Below are 26,947 nucleotides of genomic sequence, written 5' to 3' on the forward strand. Positions count from 1 at the left end.
TAATGGGACTTTCTGCTTAGCCCTATAAAAGGGCTGCTCCATCATTCAGTCTTCGCCTTGCATCGGAGTTATTTCACTCTGGAGGCTCCTGCCTGCCAGAGCTCCATCAGGTCTTCTTTGCTTTCTCCATGGAATTCTTCGTCTCTTCATGTCAAGTCATGTTCCATGCCTGAGGTCCTCATCCAGGTATCCTGGTGTTTCGTCTCCTGGTGTTTGCCTGCTGGTGTTCTGCCCTTCTTGGTGTCACGTCAGCGCTCCTGAGCTTTCTGGTCCTGTCGGCCAGACTCCCTCGGACGACGTCTTTCCCGGGTTGGAGTGGCCTGCAGGTGGACTGGTGTCCTGTGCTCCTGAGCCATCATGTCCTTCCAGTCTTCGTGGAGCTCCGGGCGACTTATGGCTCCGTCGTCGAAGTTCTGCCTTGGCTGGATTCTTCCCTGCGCTCGTCCTGATCTCAGTGTGGTCCGTGACCAGCCTCCTCAGGCTGTGTAGGGCGCGCAGTGGGACAGGGTGGTCCGCGACCAGCTCATTGGGTCCGCCCCTGAAGGTGGGCTGAGTAGGGCGCCCTGTGAGACAGTGCCAATGTCTTCCTCCCTGCCTCACATCTCGTCTGGTCATGTTCCTGATGTCGTCGCATCGACCACTGGTCCGGGATGCCGTCGCATCGACCACTGGTCCGTGATGTCTTCACATCAGCCCTGCTGTCAAGTCTTCTATAGTCCTGGTGTCACGTCTTCTTCAGTATCAATTTCCTCCTGTCGCCACATCAACCAGTGGTCCGGGATGGCATTGCATCGACCACTGGTCCGTGACTTCAAAGGGGCATGGGATAAACACTGTGGATCCATCAAGTCTGCTTATAAGATGGTTATTAATAACTGTTCCTAAACATGGTAATTCAATAATAACTCTGCAAACTCCATAACTCTGTTCACACCATTAATTGGTAAATTTGTTCTCCCTGTTAAATACTTATCTCCTTTTCACTGCTCCAAGTTGTGTAATTTCCCTTGTTTTATTGTAACTGCAATCTTTTTTGAGCACCTGTTAATGTTTCTTATTATTTGTTATCTTACTTCACCTCTTGTTAATTGTAAACCAGCATGATGCGATTCCCATCGCGAATGCCGGTATAGAAAAAAACTCAAATAAATAAAATAAATAATAAATAAGTCTAGTGGGCGTCAATAAAGAGGAGGCAGCAAAACACTGCACGGAGTGGCAGTAGCCACAGAGGCATTCACGGAGTGGGATGCCAGTGGCCAGTGGTTGGTGTTCCACCTTCACGGAGCGGAAGGATGGAGGGCTGCCATCTCCAAAAAAACACTGCACGGAGCGGCAGTAGCCACAGAGGCATTCACGGAGCGGGATGCCAGTGGCCAGTGGTTGGTGTTCCACCTTCACGGAGCGGAAGGATGGAGGGCTGCCATCTCCAAAAAAACAGGGGTGGGTAAGAGTATGGGGCAGGGGTGTGGCCTGCTTGTTACAGCGGTTGCTACCCCTAATTGAGCTGGATGTTCACTTGGATGCAGATACGGCGCTGCTCTCTACATTGGTGGAGGGGTGGAAGGGAATTAGGGCCGGAGGGTACTGGAAGCCAATAGTAACAGGTGGGAGGGAGAAAAAGGGGGGGGGGGGAAAGATAAACTGCGTAGCTTGCTGGGCAGACTGGATGGGCCATTTGGTCTTCTTCTGCCGTCATTTCTATGTTTCTATGTTTCTATGATGTCTTCACATCAGCCTTGTGTCATGTCTTCTACACCCTCGTCTGTGATGCCGATGCATCAACCTCAATGTCATGTCTTGGTGTCAAGGCCGTCTGCCTTCATCCTCAGGCCAGGCCTGCTGCTCCATGCCGTTCCAAGCAGCAGGTCCGAAAGGGCTCGGAATGGTCGGAGGACCATTCAACTTCCAACATCATGTTGTTAGCCATGGGAGCTTGCAGGCCTGGCGGAGGGTAAGACCGTCAGCCATGCCGAAGCACGCCATCAATCCTCAGTTCAGTCCTGGATCCACCTGGGGTCGGGCTGAGGCCCAAGGGCACACTAAACACCCATTACACAACACATTGGGGCGGATTTTAAAAGGCCCACGCGTGCTGGTGCGCCTATTTTGCATAGGCCGCCGGCGCGTGCAAAGCCCTGGGACGCGCATAAGTCCCGGGGCTTTCGAAAAGGGGCAGGAGGGGGCGTGTCCGGGGGCGTTCCCGAAACGACGCAGCATTTCGGGGGCATGCCGCAGCATTTCGGGGGCGTGGCGCTGGTCCAGGGGCGTGGTCGAGGCCTCAGGACCAGCCCCCGGGACCGGAGGACGGAGCGGGGCTGCCGGCCGACGCGCGCAAAGTTACTTAGCCCCGCAAAGTTTGCCGACAAAGGTAGGGGGGGGGGGTTTAGATAGGGCCAGGGGGGTGGGATAGGTAGGGGAAGGAAGGGGAAGGTGGGAGGAGGGCGAAGGAAAGTTCCCTCCGAGGCCGCTCCGAAATTGGAGCGGCCTCGGAGGGAACAGGCAGCTCGCGCCGGGCTCGGCACACGCAGGTTGCACAAATGTGCACCCCCTTGCGCGCGCCGACCCCGGATTTTATAAGCTACGCGCGTATCTTATAAAATCCAGCGTACTTTTGTTCGCGCCTGCTGCGCGAACAAAAGTACGCGCTCGCGTATCTTTTGAAGATCTACCTCATTGTGTGTACTGGCAAGGTTAAATAATTTGTTGGAAACAATTTGAAGTTGACTGGTCTACAAAATGAATGTAATTACAATACTGGATTAGATTAGACTCAATTAAAATATTGAAAAAAAAAAAAAAAGAAATCCAAGGACCAAAACATCATTTGGAAGGGGAATGATTAGCACTTCCCAGTCAGGAAAGAGGCCCAGAGGATCGTGGTCTGTGGTCGTGATCTGCCGGTAGCTGGTTTGACAAAGCAGAGGGGAGGAGGGGAGAGAGAGATGCTAGTCTGCTCTCCAAGATAGCTGCTGGTTTGCAAGTGGAGAGGCGTTCCTGGTGGGAAGCCCGGGCCCCACCTTTTTCAGATACTCTATCACTCAGATAAGGTCGTTCTGCCTCTTCTGTTAATTCCCGTGATTAATATTCCATATCTCTCCTTTATAGGCTGACACCTTGAATGCCACAAAGCTAGACTCTGCTTATATGGTAAGAGAATTTGTGCTGTAAATAGAATAAAGATATCTTCCCCCATATACAGTCTACTGTATCCTCTCATGAACACCATGGGATAGATGCTGCTTCTTCGAAAGATTCTCAGTGAAGCTATCTTCCGCTGACCACGGTGAACTTATCACCAAAGTCAAGCCTTTAAAATATCATTCCCGACAAAGACGTCTCAGATGAGGCTTCATCAGGGGGAATAACAAAAAGCTTATGTTATCAGAGCGTTTTTGTATGTGATCAACGGGTCTTCGATGCAGCTATCCTTACATATGATATTCAAATTGTTACTTTGTACCTGACTCACAGCAGAGTAATTCTCCCAAACGTGACCAATGTGCCAACGGTTAAACATAGTCAGCGGAAGATAGCTTCAGTGATAATCTTTTGGAGAAGTGGCAGGCTTTCACTTTTGAGTGCAGCATTAATGAAGAATATACTATTCCATATGTCAAACAAAATTTAAGACACTGTTTTTTTAAACTTTGGTGTAATTTGTTAGAATAATATTTCATGTAACTTTTTTGAATCATTATTTAGTTGCATATGTATCTGAAAAGGTTACATGTGAGAGCTGCATTATTGGTGAGAATGATCGATGTTAGTTCATATGGTTTTTGACAATTGCTCATGCTTACTATTTTAAATGCACTTATATATGATGTCCACATTTAAAGATATTTAAAGTGTATGCATTTTTTGACATCATCATAGGGGAGCCCTTCTATCCCTTTTATCATGTTTGTTGCTCTCCTCTGCATCTTTTCTACTTTCACTGTATCTTTTTTGAGATGGGGCTACCAGAACTGCACATAATACTAAAGCTGCAGTCGCACCATTGTTCTACATAGAGGCAATATGATATTTTCCATTTTCTTCTCCATTCCTTTCCAAACGATTCCTAACCTTCCATTCCCTTTTTGATCACTGCTGCACACTGAGCTGACGACTTCAATGTATTGTCCAAAAGGACTCCGAGGTCCTTTTCCTGGATGGTGACTCCTCATACAGAACCCAGCATTGGGTACCTCTAGTTGAAAATGTTCCCCCATGTGTATCACTTTGCACTTCTCCATATTAAATTGCATCTACCATTTAGTTTCCCAGTCCCCCAGTCTCACAGGTTCTTCTGCAGTTCCTCAAAATCTGCTCTTGTTTTAATTACTTTAAATAATTTTGTCATCTGCAAATTGGATCATCTCATAAGAATATAAAAACATAAGAAATTGCCATGCTGGGTCAGACCAAGGGCCCATCAAGCCCAGCATCCTGTTTCCAACGGAGGGCAAACCAGGCTACAAGAACCTGGCAAATACCCAAACACCAAGAAGATCCCATGCTACTGATGCCAGTAATAGCAGAGGCCATTGACTAAGTCAACTTGCTTAATTGCAGTTAATGGACTTCTCCTAAAAGAACTTACCCAAACCCTTTGTAAACCCAGCTATACTAACTGCATTAAACACATCCTCTCACAACAATTCCAGAGCTTAATTATGCGTTAAGTGAAAAAGAATGTTCTCCAATTAGTCTTAAATGTGCTACTTGCTAACTTCATGGAGTGCCCCCTAGTCCTTCTATAATCCGAAAGTATAAACAACCGATTTACATCTAGTCATTCAAGACCTCTCATGATTTAAAAGACCTCTATCATATCCTCCATCAGCTGTCTCTTCTCCAAGCTGAACAGCCCTAACCTCTTTAGCCTTTCCTCATAGGGGAACTGTTCCATCCCCTTTATCATTTTGGTCACCCTTCTCTGCACCTTTTCCAGTGCCATTATATCTTTTTTGAGATATGGTGACCAGAACTGTACACAGTACTCAAAGTGCAGTCTCACTTTGAGACTGCACTTTGAGGCATTATGACATTTTCCATTTTATTCACCATTCCCTTCCTAATAATTCCTGTTTGCTTTTTTGACTGCTTGCAGCACACTGAGCCGATGATTTCAATGTATTATCCACTATGATGCTTAGATCTTTTTCCTGGGTGATAGCTCCTAACATCGTGTAACTACAGCAAGGGTTATTTTTCCCTATATGCAACACCTTGCACTTGTCCACATTAAATTTCATCTGCCATTTGGATACCCAATCTTCCAGTCTTGCAAGGTCCTCCTGCAATGTATCACAATCCACTTGTGATTTAACTACTCTGAATAATTTTGTATCATTTGCAAATCTGATAACTTCACTCGTTATATTCCTTTCCAGATCATTTATAAATATATTGAAAAGCACTAGTCTAAATACAGATCCCTGAGGCACTCCACTGTTTACCCTTTTCCACTGAAAACTGACCATTTAATCCTACTCTCTGTTTCCTGTCTTTTAACCAGTTTGTAATCCACGAAAAGGACATCACTTCCTATCCCATTACTTTTTAGTTTTCTTAGAAGCAAGTGAAGGGACTTTGTCAGACGCCTTCTGAAAATCCAAATACACTTCATCTACTGGTTCAACTTTATCCACATGTTTATTAACCCCTTCAAAAAAATGAAGCAGATTTGTGAGGCAAGACTTCCCAGACTTTCTACTTGGTCCATGCTGACTGTGTTCCATTAATCCATGTCTTTCTATATGCTCTGTGATTTTGATCTCTAAAATAGTTTCCACTCTTTTTCCTAGCACTGAAGTCAGGCTCACTGTTCTATAGTTTCCTGGATCGCCCCTGGAACCCTTTTTAAATATTGGGGTTACATTGGCCACCCTCTCGCTCATTGCTCCCTTTTCCAGATCATTTATGAATAAATTAAAGAGAACCTGTCCAATTACAGATCCCTGGAGCATGCCACTGTTTACCTTTCTCCATTTTAAAAACTGACAATTTAGTTCTACTCTCTGTTTCCTGTTTTCTAACCAGGTACCAATCCACTAAAAGCTGTTTTTCTTGGCTGTTCTGCTCCAGTGTCATCCTCTCTTCTTCTGCTGCCTGCACTCTGAGTGGGAAGGGTGAGAAGGGGCTGGAGTAGGAAGCAGGGGGCTGTTCTCTGCTGAAAGCGATTCAGCACATCTGGAAGGCAGCAACTCTCTAGCTGTCCTACTGCCTCCAGATTTTTGCCACTCTGAGCAGAGGTCTTGCTGTGCTTATTGGCAAATCTAGTGTGGCACAATGGTACTGAGGACTTGTAAAGAGATATTTGAATGTTTCTCCATTTGATTTTCAGGAATTACAGTTCAAAGATCAGTCTGTTTATTGTCATCTGAAGTAAAAGCCAAGTGGATATTGACTTTCCCCAGTGGAATCAATCAATCAATCAATCAATCAAAACAGCACATCAGTGTAAAAAGAACTGGAATTTTGCTTGCCAAGAACACTACAGTCTGTAACTGATGAAACCCATTCAATACCCATTGGAATATCTCTCTTTAGTGACATTGCAGTCTCCAACTAATGGGATCTATTTAATAAATGGAATATCGCCTGCTAGTAATACCAAAGATTGTAACTGATGGGATGCATTAAATTTGTGAAATCTCTCTTACTGGTAACACTGAAGACTGTAATGGGATCCATTGAATAAGTGGAATATCTCCTATTGGCAATACTGCAGCTTGTAACTGATGATAAGGTAAACCAACTAGGGGCAAGCATACAATTTTCTGCATCCCTCCCACACTTTTAGGGTCGATGCAAAAAAAAAAAAAGCGCTGAAAGCGGACGCGGAGTGTTCAGCGTCCACTTTTCTAATGCTCCCCTAGGCACCTCTCCTGGGGGTGCCATGCAATATTTTAATTAGGAGTCGAGCTGACAAGGAAGTGCTAGGGTCAATTATGCACCCCTAGCACCTCCTTGACAGCGGGCATCCGGGAGAAGTCGATTGTCTGCTCCTGTCCGCCGGTTAAGAAAACAGATGCTGAATTTATCGGCATCTGTTTTCCTATCCGGTGCATAGCCATGGGTTCAGAAAACAGAGATTGGTTAACTGAGCATCCGTTTCTCTAACCTGACCACTGGCACCTTTTTTTGTTGTTTAATTTGTTTTATAAATCTTTAAACTTTTTGTTCCTCCGACTTAATATTGCTACAATATCAAGTCTGAGGAAGTACAGAAAAGCAGTATTTCCTGCTTTTAGGGGTGCTCAAAAATTAACACCTGCTCCAGGCAGGCATTCATTTCTAAGCTAAAAATGTGCAGATTGGATGCACATTTTTTTTGCATGTGGGGTGAATAACTAATAGCCTCAATGACAATCATTTGCATGTGATGAGCTCAATTAGTTTTGCGGCGCTTTGTGGAGGCGCTAATCCCCTTATAGCACACAGGGCTGTGGACGTGCCTACAAAACGTGCGTCCAACTGCGGATTAAACAGTGCGCTCAGCTGAGCACATTGTCTTGCATCGGCCCCTAATGCGTAAACTGCTTTAAACAGAGGGTAACTTTCAAAAGGGTATCTGAGGGAAAAATAATGCTTTATTTCAGAAATGGCCCTTCTTAAAATTGCCCATCCGATATGTGTGTAAAATTCCGCACATAATAGAGAGACGTTCAGGGGCAGGGGAGAAGGCGGGCAGGGAGTTTGGGCAGGGATGGATTTATGCAAATAGCTTTCAATATTGAAAAGTATGCATGGAAGATTTGCTAGAAAATCTCCCTGTACAAATAGGCAGGCATCACAAATGCCGGGAGTTTTATCAGAATGATTTACAAAGCAAAGTTAAGTTTGATTTGAAAACTTTGTTAAGCTGGTTGTTCCAAAATTATCACTAAGGTGCAGGGACTAAGGATAGAGCTGATGTTAAGAGGGATTCAGACATTTTAGCCCTGGAATTGTTGGTGCTGCTACCGCAATTCCAGCTGATCTGGCAGGTGGAAGATGATAACATACTGTGGAGCTCTGCCAGTATTGGTCTGAGAGGACCAGCTGGAGGAAGGGAGATGGTCGCTCGGCACAGCTGAAAGATATTCTGGGCTCATTTCTCACAACTTCTGGCAGCCTGTATAAAAGGGGTTTAAAGAGGGTGTTGCTTTCCTTTCTACTTGGTCTAACCAAGATGAATAAGCATTTCCCCTACCCTCAACCTCTTTTAACCTTATAACCAAGCCCCTTCCTTAATCACTTTTAACTTACAACCAAGGGGCGGATTTTAAAAAGCATTTACTCGAGCAAAACTGGTTTTTGCTCGAGTAAATACACTTTACTCAAGTAAGTGGGCTTTTCAAAATTGCTACAATATATGCCATTGAATTGTCCATAGGATTTACTCAAGTAAATGCACTTTACTCGAGTAAATAGCTTTTGAAAATTGCTACGATAGTAAGTCACATTTACATGCGTAACTCCTTTGAAAATGACCCCCCAAGGCTCCTCCTTAATCACTCTTAACTCTCTGCACAATTTTCATTCTCAAAAACACTGTATATACTATAATAATTTTACATAGTATATCTCTTTACATTTTAAAATCCTGTACCTACAATTTTAAAACCCTGTACCTAGTTAATCTGTACCTAGTTAATTTCTCTCTTATACTTTGTCAGATAGTTTTTGTTCCTTTTATCATATAGTTTTTGTTCCATGTAAAGGCTATGCCTAAAAAATTCCAAGTTATTTGTAAACTGATACGATGTGCAAACGGATGTCGGTATATAGAAAATTCTAAATAAATAAATAAATTTGAGATACTTCTCAGTGGCTCTATTATTATTATTTTATTTATTTATTTATTATTTTTATATACCGACATTTGATCTCAATTGAGATATCACACCAGTTTACATTCAGGTACTGTAGGTATTTCTCTATCCCCAGAGGGCTTACAATCTAAGGGGTACATTTTCAAAAACAGCTGTGCGTATCTTATAAAATCCAGGGTCGGCACGCAAGGGGGAAATTGGAGCGGCCTCGGAGGGAACTTTCCTTCCGCCTCCCCTCACCTTCCCCTCCCCCCCCCTACCATTGTTGGCAGATTTACGCCTGCCGGAGGCAGGTGTAAATCTGTGCGCACCATCACTCGACCTGGGGGCTGGTCCAGAGGCCTCAACCATGCCCTGACACGCCTCCCACCCCGCCCACCCAACGCCCCCTTTGCAAAGCTCCGGGACTTACACGCCGAGGCCTTTTAAGAGGGTTACGCACATAAAATCCGGCCCTAAATTTTTGTACCTAAGGCAAAGTGACTTGCCCAAGGTCACAAGGAGCGACAGCAGGACTCAAACCTTGGTCTCCTGTTTCACAGTCCACTGCTCTAACCACTAGGCTATTCCTCCTCCCTATTAACTTTTGAAGACTTCCATACTGTACTACAAACTTTCATTTTCTCAAACCTAGACTACTGTAACTCTGTATTATGCAGTCTTCCCGCATGTGTCTTAAAAACCACTACAATTATTGCAAAATACCTCAGCTAGACTCTTATTAGGAACTAAGAAATTTGATCACATTACACTCTCGATAATTTCACTGCACTGGCTGCCAGTACAATCTCGAACCCATTAGAAAGTGTTATCGTTAACATTAAAAATCATTCATTCCGGTAATATTGGTCTGATCGGAGTGACATTACAACCATACACACCTCAGCAAACCCTAAGATCCCAAAATAAAAGGCTATTGACTTTTCCTACAATACAGAGTACACATCTGTCTCAAGTAAGAGATCATGTGTTCTCCATAGTGGGTCCAAAGCTTTAGAATTCTCTACTTGAGATGTTACATTTGATACCAGACAGAAAGAGATTTAAATGTGCACTAAAAACATGACTATTCACAAATGCATATAACCTAACTTAGAAACTTCAGAATGAAAGAGAACTATAATAACAAGAAGGAGAAGAGCTTTTAATTGAAGCATGAGGCATAAAACATAATGAGAATTTGAAATAATCTCAGTATAATCTACCGACTATTATATGATATTTGTTATATTCATTTACTGTACTAATTGCCTTATGTCTTTGATCTATAGTAAGAGGTGTAATATGTAATGGGACATTTCATATGATATATGTTAATTCCTGATTATGAATTCTATATCTGTAAACATTCAATATTTGTTGATTTATAGTCATGAATGTCACTATTGTGAACTTAATATGGAACGACAGTATATAAAATGTCTAAATAAATAAATATTTCCTCTGTGAGGCTAAGCCTCTTACAACAGAATATTTCATCACATGGCAGATTTAGAGGAGATGGACTGTGGTAGAGTGCCTGAGTAAACTGAGGTTGACTGGAGCTCTCATCTCCCAACTATTATATGTGATAAGTTGTGTGGATGCCTGGTTTCCTATGTAAGCCTTCCTGATAATTTGGCTATTGAATTGAAAGTGATGACTGCTCTTTATTATCTAGCTGCTATTCCTTCCAGATGGGGGCAGGACATACAACTGGAATCAGTCTTCTGTTATGCTTCTCATTATTGAATATACTAAAATTGTCACAGAAGAAATAAAAGAAGAAATAGTGGTCATTGAGGATGAATACAAAACCAATACAGATATCGGAGGACGGACTTCAGGATTGCGCAAGAGACTGCCATCCGTGGTTCTCAGAAATAAGTGCACGTTAAGTTTTCAGAAGTTGTACACTTCTCTGTTGTCTTTATAGCTCCTGTTTAGGAGAATACACGAACTTTAGTATAAGCAACCTATGATTAGAAACTCTTTATGCCCTACAGGCTTCACATGTAAGCCGTCAGCACAGAGTGACACTATATGATGGTCGCATTAAACTTTCAATAAGAGATTGGATAAAAGCTTCATATCATAGCAGAATTTATATTAATTTGGGGACTACAGTCTAGGCAGGAATACATCCTGGGTTTTGCCTGTAGCTCTCTGTGTATTCCCTGTAATAGACTCTAAAGCAGGAGGGCTAGCCTTGTGGATTTTGGAGGTGCTTTGCCAGTGCAGGGACACTAAAAGTAAGGTGACAAGCCCTTGGAGACTTGATTTGGGATAGCATGTTCACTGTAAAGGTTTATGGAAAATATATAGAGGTGACAGGCACCTGTATCCTGTTATTTAGGAAGGCTTAGAGTGGCAGCATCAGGAGAATTAAGAGGTTTTAAAAGTAGCACTACTTGAGTGACATCAGAGGAGCAGGGATCTGCTCCTTGAAGAAAAAGGGTCTGCACATGGGGACTTTAGGAGAGAGCAGAAAAACTTTGTAAAAAAGCAGAAGTGCTGATAACCAGCTCTGTCTTTTCCAAAGATTTGTGGTGGAGCTATCCTGCACCAGAGGGGAACAGCTACAGGAACAAGTAGTAATGCTGTTTCTGTGTACCTTAAGAGATTTGGAAGTAGAAGGAGATGAAAAAAGGAAGTTTGATTCCAGATTCCAGAGTGACAGCTGTGCCCTGCAAGGTAAAGACAAGAGGGACAGGATAGTTAATGGTAATAAAGTTGAACAGGAATGTGGTTTAATAGAACTTGGTCTAGTTAGATGTTGTGTTCGTGGACCCTTGGACTGGTTGGCACAAAGGATGGAGTGCTGTAGAAGACCACAGCAGGTATCCCAACCGGGAGGCGGTTCGAGGAACTCAGAGCAAGCTGTGATACAGGACTACGGTGGACCCTGGTGATCGATGAGTCTTCACCCTGGAGACCAGTGCTCCCCAGGGAGAAGCCCTTAGGAGTCCAGCCGCTGGGACTTTTGGAGATTCACCCTGGAAGCCGGATTCCCCCCAGGAGGAGCCCATAGGAACCTGGCCGCTGGGACTTAGGCGACTCCCGGAAGACTGAAGATGGTCTGGATGCAGGTGCCTCCTGCAGGTCATAGGTTCCAGATGGCTGGCGCCTCCAGCAGGTCGTATGCTGTCTTTGAAGGAAATCCAAGAAACCAGTCCAGGAGTCAGAGTTCGAAGAGCGGTCCGCAGCCAATCCAGGGTCAAAGTCCAGAGAGCGGTCCGCAGCCAATCCAAGGGTCAATGTCCAGAGAGCAGTCCACAGCCAATCCAGGGGTTGATGTCCAGAGAGAGGTCCAAAGCCAGTCCAGAGGTCGGGGTCCAGAAGAATCAGTCCGGTAAGGAGGGCACAGCAGAAGCGGGATGAAGAACCAGAACCAAGGATGAAGCGGAGGAGAGTCAGGAGACAAGCCGAGTCAAAACGAGTGCAATCCAGGAACGCAGCAACAGCAGACTGGAGACCAGGAACCTTGTTGCAAGGCGAAGATCCTACCTAAGCTGCAGGGTGATATACCCTGCAACGTCTGACGTCATCCGCCGGCAATCTTGTTTTTTTCCTGCGTGCGCCTGGGGGGTGGGGCCAGCGATGGGAGTCGGCGGCATCTCCCTTGCGGTGGAGATGCCGCGGCAGGCAGCAGGGCAGGCCCAGGGGGCTTAAGAAGGCATCGCGCAGGCCAGGCCGGCCCCGAGGTGAGTGGAGGGACCGGGGCACGGCCTGGTCCCGTAACATTAGAGGGGAGTGTGAAGATTTTAAGATTGAAAAAGTAAATACAGTTTACTTGAAATTAAAGGCAGGAAATTGTATATTATATTTTGTTTTCCATAGCGGGATATACCCAGTTCCACCAAGCTGCCAGACATCCAACTAGAATGATCTTAGGTCTGCAGAAGATACTTGGTGCCAGGAGACAGTTTTTATTATTGATTTCTTATAGATAGGAATAGGTACTCTGCTTGGAGGTGGACATTGACAGAGGAAGACCACAAGATCCATCACTAGAGGAGATGTGACTGCACCTGAGACCATCATACAGTGACAGACAGAGCTCAGTGGTGTAGCCACGGGTGGGCCTGGGTGGGACAGGAGATTTCTGGAGAAGAATAATAATAATCACTCTGATATTAAAAGGGAGAAGAGGAAAATAATTGGTGCCTTTCAGGTACTGTGAGGAGACTATGGAGTGTGAGAAGACAGCATGAAGAGATAGGAGATACATGGCGGTGTATTTGACTAAACATCTAAAACTGGATTCAATCCTTAATAGGGATGTGCAATCATTTTTTGACGATTAGGAAATTCGTACGATATTTGCTAAATCGTCATGGATCAGGAAACCGATAAAACGATTGCACTTTCCCCAAATTTTCGTAAAAAATCGTTTTTCGGCTTAGTGCGCGCTAACTCCCATTAGTGCACACTAACAAAAAAACGTTAGTGTTTGTTAGTTTTTGTTAGTTTTTGTTAGTGCGCAGTAATGGGAGTTAGTGTGCGCTAACTCCTGTTAGCACGCACTAAGCCGAAAAATGATTTATCGCGAAAAAGAAAATGCTGATTCGAGGGAATACGAAATTTTCCCGCGGCCACCCGAACCCAAAAGCGGAAACGATCGGGCACCCGATGCACATCTCTAATCCTTAATATTTCACCTATATTGAGGGGGAAGCACTAAACTTGCCCTATGCCAATGGGATGGGAAAAAATCAGATTAAAGACTTTATCATCTTAAACTTTAAATAAGGTTTTGAGAAGTCACAAATATATTTAGAAACACTTGTAACATTGATAAGTGAATCAAACAGCTGTAAAGACAATTTTCATCATTAAAAAACATCTCAGTAAAAGTAGTGTTGGAAACCAAGTCAGCTTTCAGTGTGCTTTTTATTGCCTAGAGACATTTGACATTTATTAGTGCTGTTATCATCACTGCCATATACAAGACTTGGGAACTGTGGCCTGGGATTTAAGTGATTGCAATGCCCAGAGCCTTGAAGGTTATCTTTCTCCTTGCTCAGAGAATCTTGCAGATTAAAGTAATTTATTATCCAGGAAAGTATACCACCAAATATTGTCATTTGAGATATGGCCTCTGGATCCACTATCCGGGATAAATCAGCAAAGGGATTACACATGTAAGAAAGAGGGTGTTCCAGGGTGGGGTTTGGAAGTACGCGCACAAATAAATATTTTGTAGGCGATGAATGTGCAACTTCCACACAATGCTTTTACACCTGTTCTTTGAGTCGTGGAAATGAAATCTCATTTGTCTTTTGTCTGCAGTTTTTGAACCAAATTCCTGGGGAGGGAGATTTGGGTTTTACTTCCCTATGTGACAGAAGCAGATGGTGTGTTCAAAGCCTTTATAATCCCCTGCCACTGTCTCAGAACATGGATTTTTGAGTCGGATTTCTTGAGTTAGTCTTCGAAGCACAGCATGCAATATGCAGTTCCCAGTTCATTAATTTCTTGGGTTAGGACTCTGGGGTCTCTCTAAACAGAGACTGGGAAAAGTAAGGAGACAGAGTTCCTGTTCCCTGTAATTTTGCCCATGTTTTGGTAACCATTTTAGTCGCTACAGGAGGAAATTCTTTCCACCCTTCCTGCCTCTATATTAGTTGCTCCCATTTGAGTAAGATTGTTCCTTTTGGTGTCACTGAGCACCTTAGAGCCCAGAAGCTCAGATGTTGCTGTTGCGAGGATACAGTACTTTTCCCCTAGAAGGACTGAGAGGAAGTGGTGTCATCAAGGAGAGATGGCCTCATATGCATGTCCAGGAGATGGTGCAAGACTTTTAGGAATGTCAGTAACAATCATCAGAGAAAAGAGGTGCGATAAGGTATCCTTTGAATTCCTCCTACAGTGCCTCCATGCATGCCTATAGGATCTCCATCCAAAAAACAAAACGGGATTTCTACGACCGCAAAATTCACAACTTCCAGTATAATGCCAAAGCCCTCTTCTCCATCATATCTGTCCTCACCAAACTCCCTCCACCCACACACTAGACCTCTACTCCAAAAATAAATGCAACGAGCTAGCTCTCTTCTTCGAAAACAAAATTTCCACCCTTACAAAAAATTTCCCCCTGACTCCGCCTACTCCAACTTCTTCCCCATCAGGACAATCACATCAATCGACTGCTTTGAACCCACCTCGTCATCTGAAATAGAATCCACTTTAAAAAAAACTAAACCGTCCTCTCATCCCTCTGAAACTATCCCCAACAAACTCCTCCTATCCATTCCCAACATAATAGCCAAGCCCATCACAGAAATAATCAACTGCTCTCTAACTCAAGGTATCATTCCTGCCATTCTAAAACAGGCAGTTGTCAAACTCATTCTCAAGAAACCCAACCTTGACCCCTCAGATCTCTTCAACTTCGGACCCATCTCTAACCTCCCCTTTCTTGCTAAAATCACAGAAAAAATAGTCAACACCCGTCTCTCTGAATACCTAGACCATCACAAGATTCTATCTACAGCCCAATTCAGCTTTCGTAAACACCTCAGTACAGAAACGCTCCTAATATCATTAACTGACAACATACTCAAAGGAATGGATAATGGTCACTCTTTTCTCCTGGCTATGCATTGCTCAACATCATCTCATCTGCTTTCAATACTATCAGCCACAACATTCCATTAACCCTTCTCTCTGATATCGGCATCACTGGATCAGCACTCCTTTGGCTAAAATCCTACCTAGAAAACAGACACTACAAGGTCTTGTTAGGTAATCATGAATGTGATCCCATTAACCTCAACCATGGTGTTCCCCAAGGCTCCTCTTTATCCTCCACACTCTTCAATATCTATATGTTACCCCTCTCCAAACTCCTCTCAAACATAGGCATCACCCACTACATCTACACTGATGAAGTCAAATCCTCATCCCTTCCACAGACTCGGTACATAAAGCTCTACAAACATGGGACAACTGCCTCACTTCCATCAACAAACTCCTCACTAAGATGAACCTTGCCCTTAACCCCCACAAAACGGAACTGCTTGTCATTTCCTTTAATGCCTATACCTCTCCAAACCACCCACCCCCTCCCCATACCCATTTCCCTGCATACACGGAATTTAGGTATCATAATCAACAACCAACTGACCCTAAAACCACACATCAAATCCACCTTAAAAGATTGCTATTTCAAGCTACATGTCCTAAAGAAACTAAGACCCCTCCTACATCTCGCAGACTTCCGCACTGTGCTCCAAACCATCATTTTCTCCAAAATCGATTATTGTAACTCCCTCCTCCTAGGCCTCCTTGCTTCCACCATCAAACCCCTACAACTCTTACAGAATGCCACTGCTCATATCTTAACCAACACTCGCAAGAACGACCACATTACTCCTATTCTGAGAGACCTCCATTGGCTACCTATCACCTCGAGAATCCTATACAAAAGCCTTTCCCTGATGCACAAATCCTACTCAAGGAAAGCATGCAATGGCCACACGACTCATTCCTCTTCCACTCCTCTAGCAGACCCACAAGAACTGCGTACCAAGGAACCCTCCACATACCTTCCCCCAAGCTAACTCACCTCTCCTCCACAAAGAATAGAGCATTCTCGAAAGCAGGTCTCAGTACGTGGAACACCATGCCCCCCGACCTCCGCACAGAATCATGCACTATGAAATTCAAAATGAAACTAAAAACATGGTTGTTCCAGCAGGCCTTCCTCTAACGCTCCTTTACCCTATCTCTACTCCTTCTCCCCCATAATTTCTGCTCATCCTGTACATAGTTCTTCACATCCCCTGTTATTCCCGCTCCCTTAGCATACGTTAATCTTTTTCCATTTATTACCTTCTACCCTGCATGGCCACCATCCATTACATGTTCTTGTTATGCCTCTGTTTTGTTATGCCCCGGTTATGCTATTGTTTCCATTCGTTCCATGTATTTGTTAAGCCATTTGTGGCGCAATGTTACCTATGAACCGATACAATGTGCAAACAGCTATCAGTATATAAAAGCCAATAAATAAATAAATAAAGCTGAGAAGGAGAATAGTGAAGAGAACAGGAAAGGTGTGAGAAATGGGACTTTCTGTGACTTCTGAAAGTAAATTGGGATATATTTTTTCCTTCCCATTTCCATGGGAGGATCTGAGATTAAATGACAAATCGGCCAATGCAATGAAGTATGCCCAGCCTAGTGCGTGGGTTTATTCATGGTTGGAGATACGTTTTGGTTGTGCAAGACTAGCACCTGCTGCAGTAAGGAGATTAACGCATCCAAAATGCATGCTCTAACAAACATGTACTGGATAGCATCCATCACATGTAAATTCCATGTAGAATAGGAAATTAGCTATTACTGCCCAAGGCAGGAAAGCGTGCCCAATGGCTGGATGCCCAAGGCACACTTTTTAACATGGGGAATTTAACTTCAGCTCTGGACATGAATAAAGTTAACCCATAGTCAAGGGCTCACGAGAAACATTATAAAATATGGTTCTCTGTGTTGCGATAAATATATCCTCCTTCTTAGTATCATTCTGACTTTTGAATTTACTGCTTGCAATGGAGAAAAATATATGTACATTGATGTGATAAAAAAGAAAGGCACTTTTCTTATGGCCGTATAATTTAGATGCCCGGAGCAATGGGCGCCTGATATAATAAACTTCCGCACCTCAGCAAAATTACCAAAAACAAGCCCAATCAAAACGGATGCTCATATTTAGTGCCCATTGCTGTATTAATTGCCCGATGCAATATAATTTTTGATGCTACAAATGCACAATTCCCCCTTAGTGTGCCCTTTTTTTATGATGCTCCAATTTCCCTCTCATTTAAATACCCCATAGGGTGCACAGGGGATGTGGCTGTGCGTGCGTTAGGATAGCAGGCGCTCAATATGCGTGCCGGTTTTGAGCGCACGTCTTACTGCATCGGCCCCGAAGTGAGGAGAAGTAGAGTCAAATTAGTAAAGGGATTGGCTAAAGTAGTAGAAGAATTGTTTGCTGTAGAAGTAAGATCATAAATGTATTTAAAATTCATCTTGTAAAATCAGCTGGCTGCTATTTTCAATTCAGGTTTTAAGAACCATCAATTCACTTTTACAACCTATCAGTAAATTTGAGTTTGAGCTCTCATACTTGCCTTAACTGCTACAGTACTGAGAGGATTTGACACTGGCCAGTCTTATCTACTCATCTTACTTGACCTATCAGCAGCATTTGATACAGTTAATCATCAGATTCTTTTACAGCGGTTAGCAGAAATAGGTTTGACTAATACTACTCTACAATGGTTTAAATCACTTTTAGAAGTTCGCTCGTTTCAAGTGAAAGTTGGCAATGTTATCCCAGAAAAAAAGCAAACTCAATTCAGGGGTACCACAGGATCCTCATTATCAGCCACTCTTTTTAATATATAAATATATATATCTGTTACTGTTATGCCACCTGCTGGCAGGCCTAGGTATCGCTCATTACTTGTATGCTGACGATATCCAATTTCTGGTTCCTATTAAGGAATGTTTAGATAAATCTATGAAACTTGTTGAAATATAGATTTCTGCAATAAAAAGTCTACTGGTTCATATGAAACTCATTCTCAATATTGAAAAAACTGAAATCATTCTGTTAAATAATAATTCAAAACCTATCAATCTGTCGTTGCACATCGCACATGGAAAAATCAAATTATCAGCACATGCTAGGGATTTAGGAATTACATTAGATAATGAGTTAAATATGAGAAGACACACATCAACACAAAAATTAAGGAAGGTTATAATAAACTTCACATACTGAAGCGCTTAAAACCTCTACTCCACCAGGAGCACTTTTGCATAAGTCTTCCAAACCTGACTTTTCTCTAGCCTGGATTATGGTAATCTTTTGCTACTAGGCCTCCCAACAGGTACTCTAAGACTTTTACAACTGTTACAAATCGCAACCACTAGATTGTTAACCGGAGCGAGAATATTCGATCAAATAACGCCTATATTGAGCCCACTACATTGGCTACCTATTAAATCAAGGATAGAGTTTAAGGTCTTGTGTTTGTTACATAAGGTTTTGAACAATGATAAAACAGGCTGAATGATATACGTACAGCCCATCTTAGACCTGGATTCATCATTCTATGCAGAATCCTGCGACAACGGGGGGGGGGGGGGGCCTGCGAAAGCCTGCAGCCTTCGTACCACGGCGGTACAATTTTGCCGGCCACAGTGCGCCGGCTGCCATCTTTTGCACCGAATAGCGCCACCGTGAAAGGTGGTGCTATTTGGCGAGCTACTGCCGACAATAATGCTAGTAACATTATCGCTGGCAGCGAAGCCACCACGACTCCGCCCTTCCCCGCCCAGACTCATCCCCTCCCCATAATTTGCCATATGGCCTTATCACATGCGTTAGGGCCTTAATGCATGCGATAAAGCTTTAGAAAATAACCCCATTAGTGAGGTCAGAGAAAGTGCTATTGCGAACCTCAATCCCTATAGAATTAAGAATGCAAGTAGATTTTAAAGTTTTTCGAAAACAAAAACATGGCTATTCGAGAAGGCATTTAAAGATCTTAGTTGACCATTAAATTACCAACGTATATCAGCGGTTCAAATACATATGGTAGGATGGTATGAAGGTATCTATTTTTTTTCCTTTTCTCTTTTCTTCTTTTTTTTTCCTTTTCTTTTTCCTGTTTTCTTCTTTTTACCCACTCCTACTTATAGGATATTGTTTTATGATTTATTTTATATTCAATTTTTAAAGCAAAGTTATTGTTTTATGATTTATTTTATAATTAATCTGAAAGATTTTACTATTACTTTTATATTTGAATTGTAATTCTCTTTAAGTTTATTTAATGTTCATTTTGTAAACCATCATGATTGACTGTTAGAATGACGGTATATTAAAGTTTTTAAATAAATAAAAAACAGAGAACAGCAACTATGGAGCAATAAAACAGCATCAATTCAGACTGTATCATTAATGTGAGAATCAAAATAATAGCATCTGCAAGTAACAGTGTGACTAGGTATTCACTAAGGGGCGGATTTTCAGAGCCCTGCTCGCGCAAATCCGCCCAAAACCGGGCGGATTTACGTGAGCAGGGCCCTGCGCGCCGGGAAGCCTATTTTACATAGGCCTCCCGGCGCGCGCAGAGCCCCGGGACTCGCGTAAGTCCCGGGGTTCTCGGAGGGGGGCGTGTCGGGGGCGGGCCCGGTCGTCGCGGCGTTTCGGGGGCGTGTCGGCAGCATTTTGGGGGCGGGTACGGGGGCGTGGCTACGGCCCGGGGGGCGTGGCCACGCCCTCCGTACCCGCCCCAAGGTCGCGGCCCGGCGCGCAGGAGGCCCGCTGGCGCGCGGGGATTTACGCCTCCCTCTGGGAGGCGTAAATCCCCCGACAAAGGTAAGGGGGGGGTTTAGACAGGGCCGGGCGGGTGGGTTAGGTAGGGGAAGGGAGGGGAAGGTGAGGGGAGGGCAAAGGAAAGTTCCCTCCGAGGCCGCTCCGATTTCGGAGCGGCCTTGGAGGGAACGGGGTAGGCTGCGCGGCTCGGCGCGCGCCGGCTATACAAAATTCATAGCCTTGCGCGCGCCGATCCAGGATTTTAGTGGATACGCGCGGCTCCGCGCGTATCTACTAAAATCCAGCGTACTTTTGTTTGCGCCTGGAGCGCAAACAAAAGTAGGCTATTCGGATTTTCAAAGGCGCGCGAATAGCCTACTTTTGTTTGCGCTCCAGGCGCAAACAAAAGTACGCTGGATTTTAGTAGATACGCGCGGAGCCGCGCGTATCCACTAAAATCCTGGATCGGCGCGCGCAAGGCTATGAATTTTGTATAGCCGGCGTGCGCCGAGCCGCACAGCCTACCCCGTTCCCTCCAAGGCCGCTCCGAAATCGGAGCGGCCTCGGAGGGAACTTTCCTTTGCCCTCCCCTCACCTTCCCCTCCCTTCCCCTACCTAAGCCACCCGCCCGGCCCTGTCTAAACCCCCCCCTTACCTTTGTCGGGGGATTTACGCCTCCCAGAGGGAGGCGTAAATCCCCGCGCGCCAGCGGGCCTCCTGCGTGCTGGGCCGTGACCTGGGGGCGGGTACGGAGGGCGCGGCCACGCCCCCGGGCCGTAGCCACGCCCCCGTACCCGCCCCCAAAACGCTGCCGACACGCACCCGAAACGCTGCGACGACCGGGCCCGCCCCCGACACGCCCCCGACACGCCCCCCTCCGAGAACCCCGGGACTTACGCGAGTCCCGGGGCTCTGCGCGCGCCGGGAGGCCTATGTAAAATAGGCTTCCCGGCGCGCAGGGCCCTGCTCGCGTAAGTCCGCCCGGTTTTGGGCGGATTTACACGAGCAGGGCTCTGAAAATCCGCCCCTAAGTGTATCATAATCATATTTCATCATGATAATCAGTTATTACATTTTAAAGAGATATAAATACTCATCGACTTGAGTTTTCAAAAGGAAACTCCGCAAGCAATTTCCCTTTGAATATTAGATGGCAGGTCTGCTGATTTTCCATTAGGTCACACCAAGTTAACAACCTGGGGCTTTACTAACTTGCTTCCTTTTCCCCATTGCAGCTGGACTCGAAGGTGAAATGGCCTCAACCTTTAGTTATTAGGGCAATTTTTAAATAGCTTTCGAAATTGCCCTCCCTATGAACATAAGAACATAAGAAACTGCCATGCTGGGTCAGACCAAGGGTCCATCAAGCCCAGCATCCTGTTTCCAACAGAGGCCAAACCAGGCCACAAGAACCTGGCAATTACCCAAACACTAAGTAGATCCCATGCTAATGATGCAATTAATAGCAGTAGCTATTCCCTATGTAAACTTGATTAATAGCCGTTAATGGACTTCTCCTCCAAGAACTTATCCAAACCTTTTTTGAACCCAGCTACACTAACTGCACTAATCACATCCTCTGCCAACAAATTCCAGAGCTTTATTGTGCGTTGAGTGAAAAAGAATTTTCTCCGATTAGTCTTAAATGTGCTACTTGCTAACTTCATGGAATGCCCCCTAGTCCTTCTATTATTCGAAAGTGTAAATAACCGAGTCACATCTACTCATTCAAGACCTCTCATGATCTTAAAGACCTCTATCATATCCCCCCTCAGCCATCTCTTCTCTAAGCTGAACAGCCCTAACCTCTTCAGATTTCCTCATAGGGGAGCTATTCCATCCCCTTTATCATTTTGGTTGCCCTTCTCTGTACCTTCTCCAATGCAACTATATCTTTTTTGAGATGTAGCGACCAGAATTGTACACAGTATTCAAGGTGCGGTCTCACCATGGAGCGATATAGAGGCATTATGACATTTTCCGTTTTATTAACCATTCCCCCTTCCTAATTATTCCTAACATTATGTTTTCTTTTTTGACTGCTGCAGCACACTGAGCTGATGAATTTAAAGTATTATCCACTATGATGCCTAGATCTTTTTCCTGGGTGGTAGCTCCTAATATGGAACCTAACATCGTGTAACTACAGCAAGGGTTATTTTTCCCTATATGCAACACCTTGCACTTGTCCACATTAAATTTCATCTGCCATTTGGATGCCCAATCTTCCAGTCTTGCAAGGTCCTCCTGTAATCTATCACAATCTGCTTGTGATTTAACTACATTGAATAATTTTGTATCATCTGCAAATTTGATAACCTTGCTCGTCGTATTCCTTTCCAGATCATTTATAAATATATTGAAAAGCACCGGTCCAAGTACAGATCCCTGAGGCACTCCACTGTTTACCCTTTTCCACTGAAAATATTGACCATTTAATCCTACTCTCTATTTCCTGTCTTTTAACCAGTTTGTAATCCACGAAAGGACATCGCCTCCTATCCCATGACTTTTTAGTTTTTGTAGAAGCCTCTCATGAGAGTTTAGATCAAAGTTTTAAACATTATGAATGGCAAGCAAAAATGAAAGTGTAAGGGGGGGGGGGGGGTTTCTGTGAAACCTTTAGACGCTGAAAAGGGGTCTGTGTTCCCTCAAAGTTTGGGAACCCCTGTCTTAGAGAGCTGCAGACACTCATTGATCTTGCTGTTTGTACATCCTTATGCCCATGGACATCTTAGCCTTTGACATCCATTGTCATCTTATTGTTTGTGAATAAAGTTCAGAAAAAGATATGACCCACTTCATCTAGTCCCTTTCCAGGAAGGAGCTGATGCAGGCAGTCACAGAGCACTCTCGACAAGATCATGCAGCAGGGAGGTGTTGTATTCATGAATCCTTGGGCCGAGGCAGGATTGGCGCAACCTGCAGGGAGGAGCCCTGCGGGTTCCCACCATTGGCAGGTGGAGCAGGATGAAGCACAGGCCCAGCTGAAGCGCCGCCCATACCCGCCCTTATTCCCATCGGGTTGAGCCTTTTGGTGCCTTGGCCGGCAGGTCTTAGGTGAGGGCCCTCTGCTGACGGCAGAGGAGGTCGTCACAGGGTAGCTGGATCGAGGCAAACGGAGGTCAGACATATTTATTTATTTACTTAAAGATTTTTATATACTGACATACACTTTGAGTATCACATCGGTTTACATAAAACATGAACTTGGCATAGTAACGCTTTACAGGGAACTGGTCATATATACAAGTAACTTGAAAAAGTATAAATGCAAACACAGGAACATATCTGGAGGCAGGCAGCTGTCTAAGGTAGGCAGTGGTCAAGCGTATCCGATGGCAGGCAGTGGTCAAATCAGGTAGCCTTCTGAAGGGAAAGGAGGGACGCAGAGGAAGGGCAAGAAAGCGAGGAGAAAATAGGCGGGCAATGAGGAGGAAGCAAAAGAACTGAAGATAAGTATGCTGGAACTGAAGAACTGGAGTAACATGCACTACTATGGGAGTAGATGGCCCTGTTGCTGAGACAAGGAAGTAGAGGTTAAGAGGGCCTTTTATAGGCCTAACTGTGTGAGTGTAATAATCCGCTATGCTGATGGGAGAAGCAATCAGATAGAGGAGTTATTTCTGTAATAATTCTGATGCTAGTTGTGGGTGGATCCTTGGGCCGGTGGCAGATGACCACGCCCCCGGGGGAAGATCCGGCTAGGCTTAGAGTATGGAGATAGACACACACTAGTTCTTTTATTAAACAGGTTTTTGAAACCACCAGAGGTGGCAGTAGTGAGCTGAAGTGCCCAGCATGGCTGAAGTCCCTCAGATACTGGAACTGCGATCCCAGGATGGCTGAACTGTTGAGAAACTGTAGACAGTGAGTAGACAGGGTATGCAGAGTTCATGAACAGAACTAGATGACAACACTCACAATAATGGTCTCGGAGAAGCTCAGCAGCTGGAAAGGGTAGGCCCTTGAGGAGCGAGTACTTGGTTCCAGGGAAAGCTCTGAGAGAGCAATGGCAACTCACAATGATGTAGACAGTGATGGCTTCCAGGCAGAAAAGAAACAGCAGAAAGTCAGGAATGAGGGCCCTCGAGGAGCAAGTACCGGTTCCTGTCTGTAACCTGAAAAGCAAAGAGAGAGTGAGGCCCCCGAGGAGCGGGTACCTCTGGTAAATCCGAGGAGGCAGAGTAGATTAGAAAGACAAGCGAGACCGAAGTCAATCCCATCCCAATCCTTGCTAACTCAGATTGTTAGCGATATCAGAGACCTTTAAATATCGGAAGCGGATGACGTCATCTCAGGGGGACGCCCCTGAGGTTCGCGCCCTTGCTGGTACATCAATTGGAGCGCGCGCGCCCTAGGCTTCAGGCAACATGGCGGATTTGCAGTGTCGAGCCGGTCTGGGGACGCCGAAGGAATCCGGCAGGGAGATACCGCGGCAGCCAGCCGTCCTTCAACCCCGGAGGGAGTCGCCACAGATGTAAAGAGGGCGGAGTGAAGGCATCGGGCAGCGACGGTCGCAACAGTGAGCTCATCAGAATACAGCGCTGGGCTTTTCCCGTCGGGCCCTTTAAATTCTGCAGCGTCTGGCACGCACATGCCTAAGGAAGAGCGTGGTGGTACGGAGTCAGCGGCATCTGACCATGAGATAAGTTGGCAGCATGTTGCCGTGAAAAGGAGTGGCGACCTGCTGCAAAGAATGCCGTTGATGTGTCTGGGGGGCCCGGCCGGAGAGGTGAGGGTGGCGGTTCATTGGGTTAGCCCGCGGACTGCCGAACACAACAGGAGGATTTCCTCCATCTTCTCCTGCTCTGTTTTATTTTCAATTTGGAAAGTTTGCTTTTCTTGATTACTTAAAATTCATATGCATCACAAGTGTGTCATCATCCTCTAAGTTCCTCATCAGGTTGTCAACCACAGAAGAGGAAACAGCAAAGAAATGAGGGGATGAGAGAGAGATTGAGTGAGAGACAGCCCTGTAGCACGTAAGAAGCTTCTCCTTCCAGGAAAACATTTTTCACAGTATTTGATTTCTGTTGGTTGGTGATAAAGACCTTCAGGGATTATTCCCACTAGAACCTTCTCTTCTCCCCGTGAGGAAGCTACATGACAGTGCATGTTTCCTGTTCAGGAAATGGTCTTTTTTTAATTTAGGAGTAGAGGAGAGCTAGGTTGGTGGCTGGGTGTGTGCCTACTACTGGCACTTCCTGGGCATCTCCCAGCAAAGGAGGAGAAAGAGATTAGGAAGAACCAGAAATTCTACTCCAACGTGTTTGCACAGAGCTGGAATATCCTCTGCAATCCAGGGCTAGGTCAAGCCGTTCCATCACACAGCCCTGGGAGCTGTGACGGAGACAGTCTCAGTGAAAGAACCTCGGTAAGTGCACGCCATGTTTGTGTATTATTTCATGGTCCTTTTGATATAAGCTACATGGACCAAGCAAAGAAGGCATTTATTCTTGGGGAAGGCACCAATTTACCAAAGATTCACATACCACACCGAAAGATGGTAAAGAGGTCAGGCGGAGAGAGTGATCCTAGTGGTCAGCATAATGGAGTGGAGATCCAGCACGGCGGAGTTCAGTCCATGTTTCTCCCACTGACACCGCTTGCTACCTCAGGCAAGTTTAAAGCAATCCATTCTGCAACAAAATCCATGGGGTATGCTTTATCCAAGGACTGTGCCTCGTTTCAAAGCAAAAGTATACCCATTCTTTGTGCTTTGAAACTTACCACAGGTACTTTGTAGCCATGGTCACTTTTATCTGTTTTTTGTGCAGGTGGAATTTAGTGGAGAGTTGAAAATGCGACCGACCTACATGTGTGCTTTTCCTCACACCACATCACACCCCCAATGCCTCTCCAACCAGGAGCATGTCTTCTAAATGTGTCTTAAAGTATATGCACTCTGAGACCCCACACGGGGAGGACACTGGCAGATATATATCCTCGGCTGCCCTTAGGTATACCGCTCTCTTCTCCCTTCAAAAAGAAAGTTATTTGCCTATTCCAATTTCCAAACAGCCAATTTGCACAGGTAAATCGCTTTTTACTCAAGTAAATGGCTCTGAAAATTGCCTTTTTTATGTCCTCTCTATTGCCCCAAGAGCCTATTTAGATTGTAAACTCTTCAGGGCAGGCACTAAGTGTGCTTGTGTGAAATTAATTGTTACTGCCCTGGTTAAGGTGCCATGTAAACATTGAAATAAATAACCAAATGTGCGTATGCTGAAAGGGTCCTGATGTACCTTATGTTTAACCCTGAACCACCTGCACAAGGAGTATTTGCCATCAGCAGTGGCAGCAGCCTCCTGCACTTATTTCACGCTTTTCCGGCCAAAGTGTTCGAGGCGTGCTACAGCAGGCTAATGTTTGCATTCACAGTGCAGTGTGACACAGGATATTGGCAGCCATCCTAATAGCCTTGTTAAGAAAGGCAGAGGGAGCATCAATACATTTAGAGCTCCACAAAATAGCTGGGGAAGGCATAGGACAATGATCGTGGTTCTAATAGCATGGGTGTATTCGTGAGCTAGTGACGGTACAGTTTCATAAACGGATAAAAACACAGTTCCAACATCTCCAGGAGCGGGGGGGGGGGGGGGGGGGGCATCAGTACATTAAGAGGAAAGAGGTCATCCTCAGGTCAGGAGCAGTAGTCAGCAGGGAGTTTAGATTACAACTAAGGCTGTGGCTGTAAGCTGACTGCTGTTTGAAAGAACCATGTTTTTAATAGTTTTCTGAAAGCTAGTAAGTCTGGGGTTTGTTCTGATATTTGTTGGTAGAGAGCTCCATAGGGTTGGGACTGAACCTCGAAAGCACTGTT

General features: G+C 44.8%; 1 protein-coding gene across 1 annotated transcript in view; it reads left to right on the plus strand.

The window, feature by feature from the left end:
* Nucleotides 1-6,819, plus strand: part of LOC115082239 (carcinoembryonic antigen-related cell adhesion molecule 1-like) — a gene marked incomplete at its 5' end in the record, with an annotated part of 70,705 nt that extends 63,886 nt beyond the window's left edge. Inside the window, 2 exons of the mRNA XM_029586488.1 lie at nt 3,109-3,150; nt 6,335-6,819. Of these exons, the coding sequence (XP_029442348.1) occupies nt 3,109-3,150; nt 6,335-6,379 (87 nt within the window). The remainder of the gene's footprint in view (nt 1-3,108; nt 3,151-6,334) is intronic.
* Between the last annotated feature and the right edge of the window lie 20,128 nt (nt 6,820-26,947).

The sequence above is a fragment of the Rhinatrema bivittatum genome, unplaced genomic scaffold (genome assembly GCF_901001135.1).
Source record: "Rhinatrema bivittatum unplaced genomic scaffold, aRhiBiv1.1, whole genome shotgun sequence".
NCBI classification, from domain to species: domain Eukaryota; kingdom Metazoa; phylum Chordata; class Amphibia; order Gymnophiona; family Rhinatrematidae; genus Rhinatrema; species Rhinatrema bivittatum.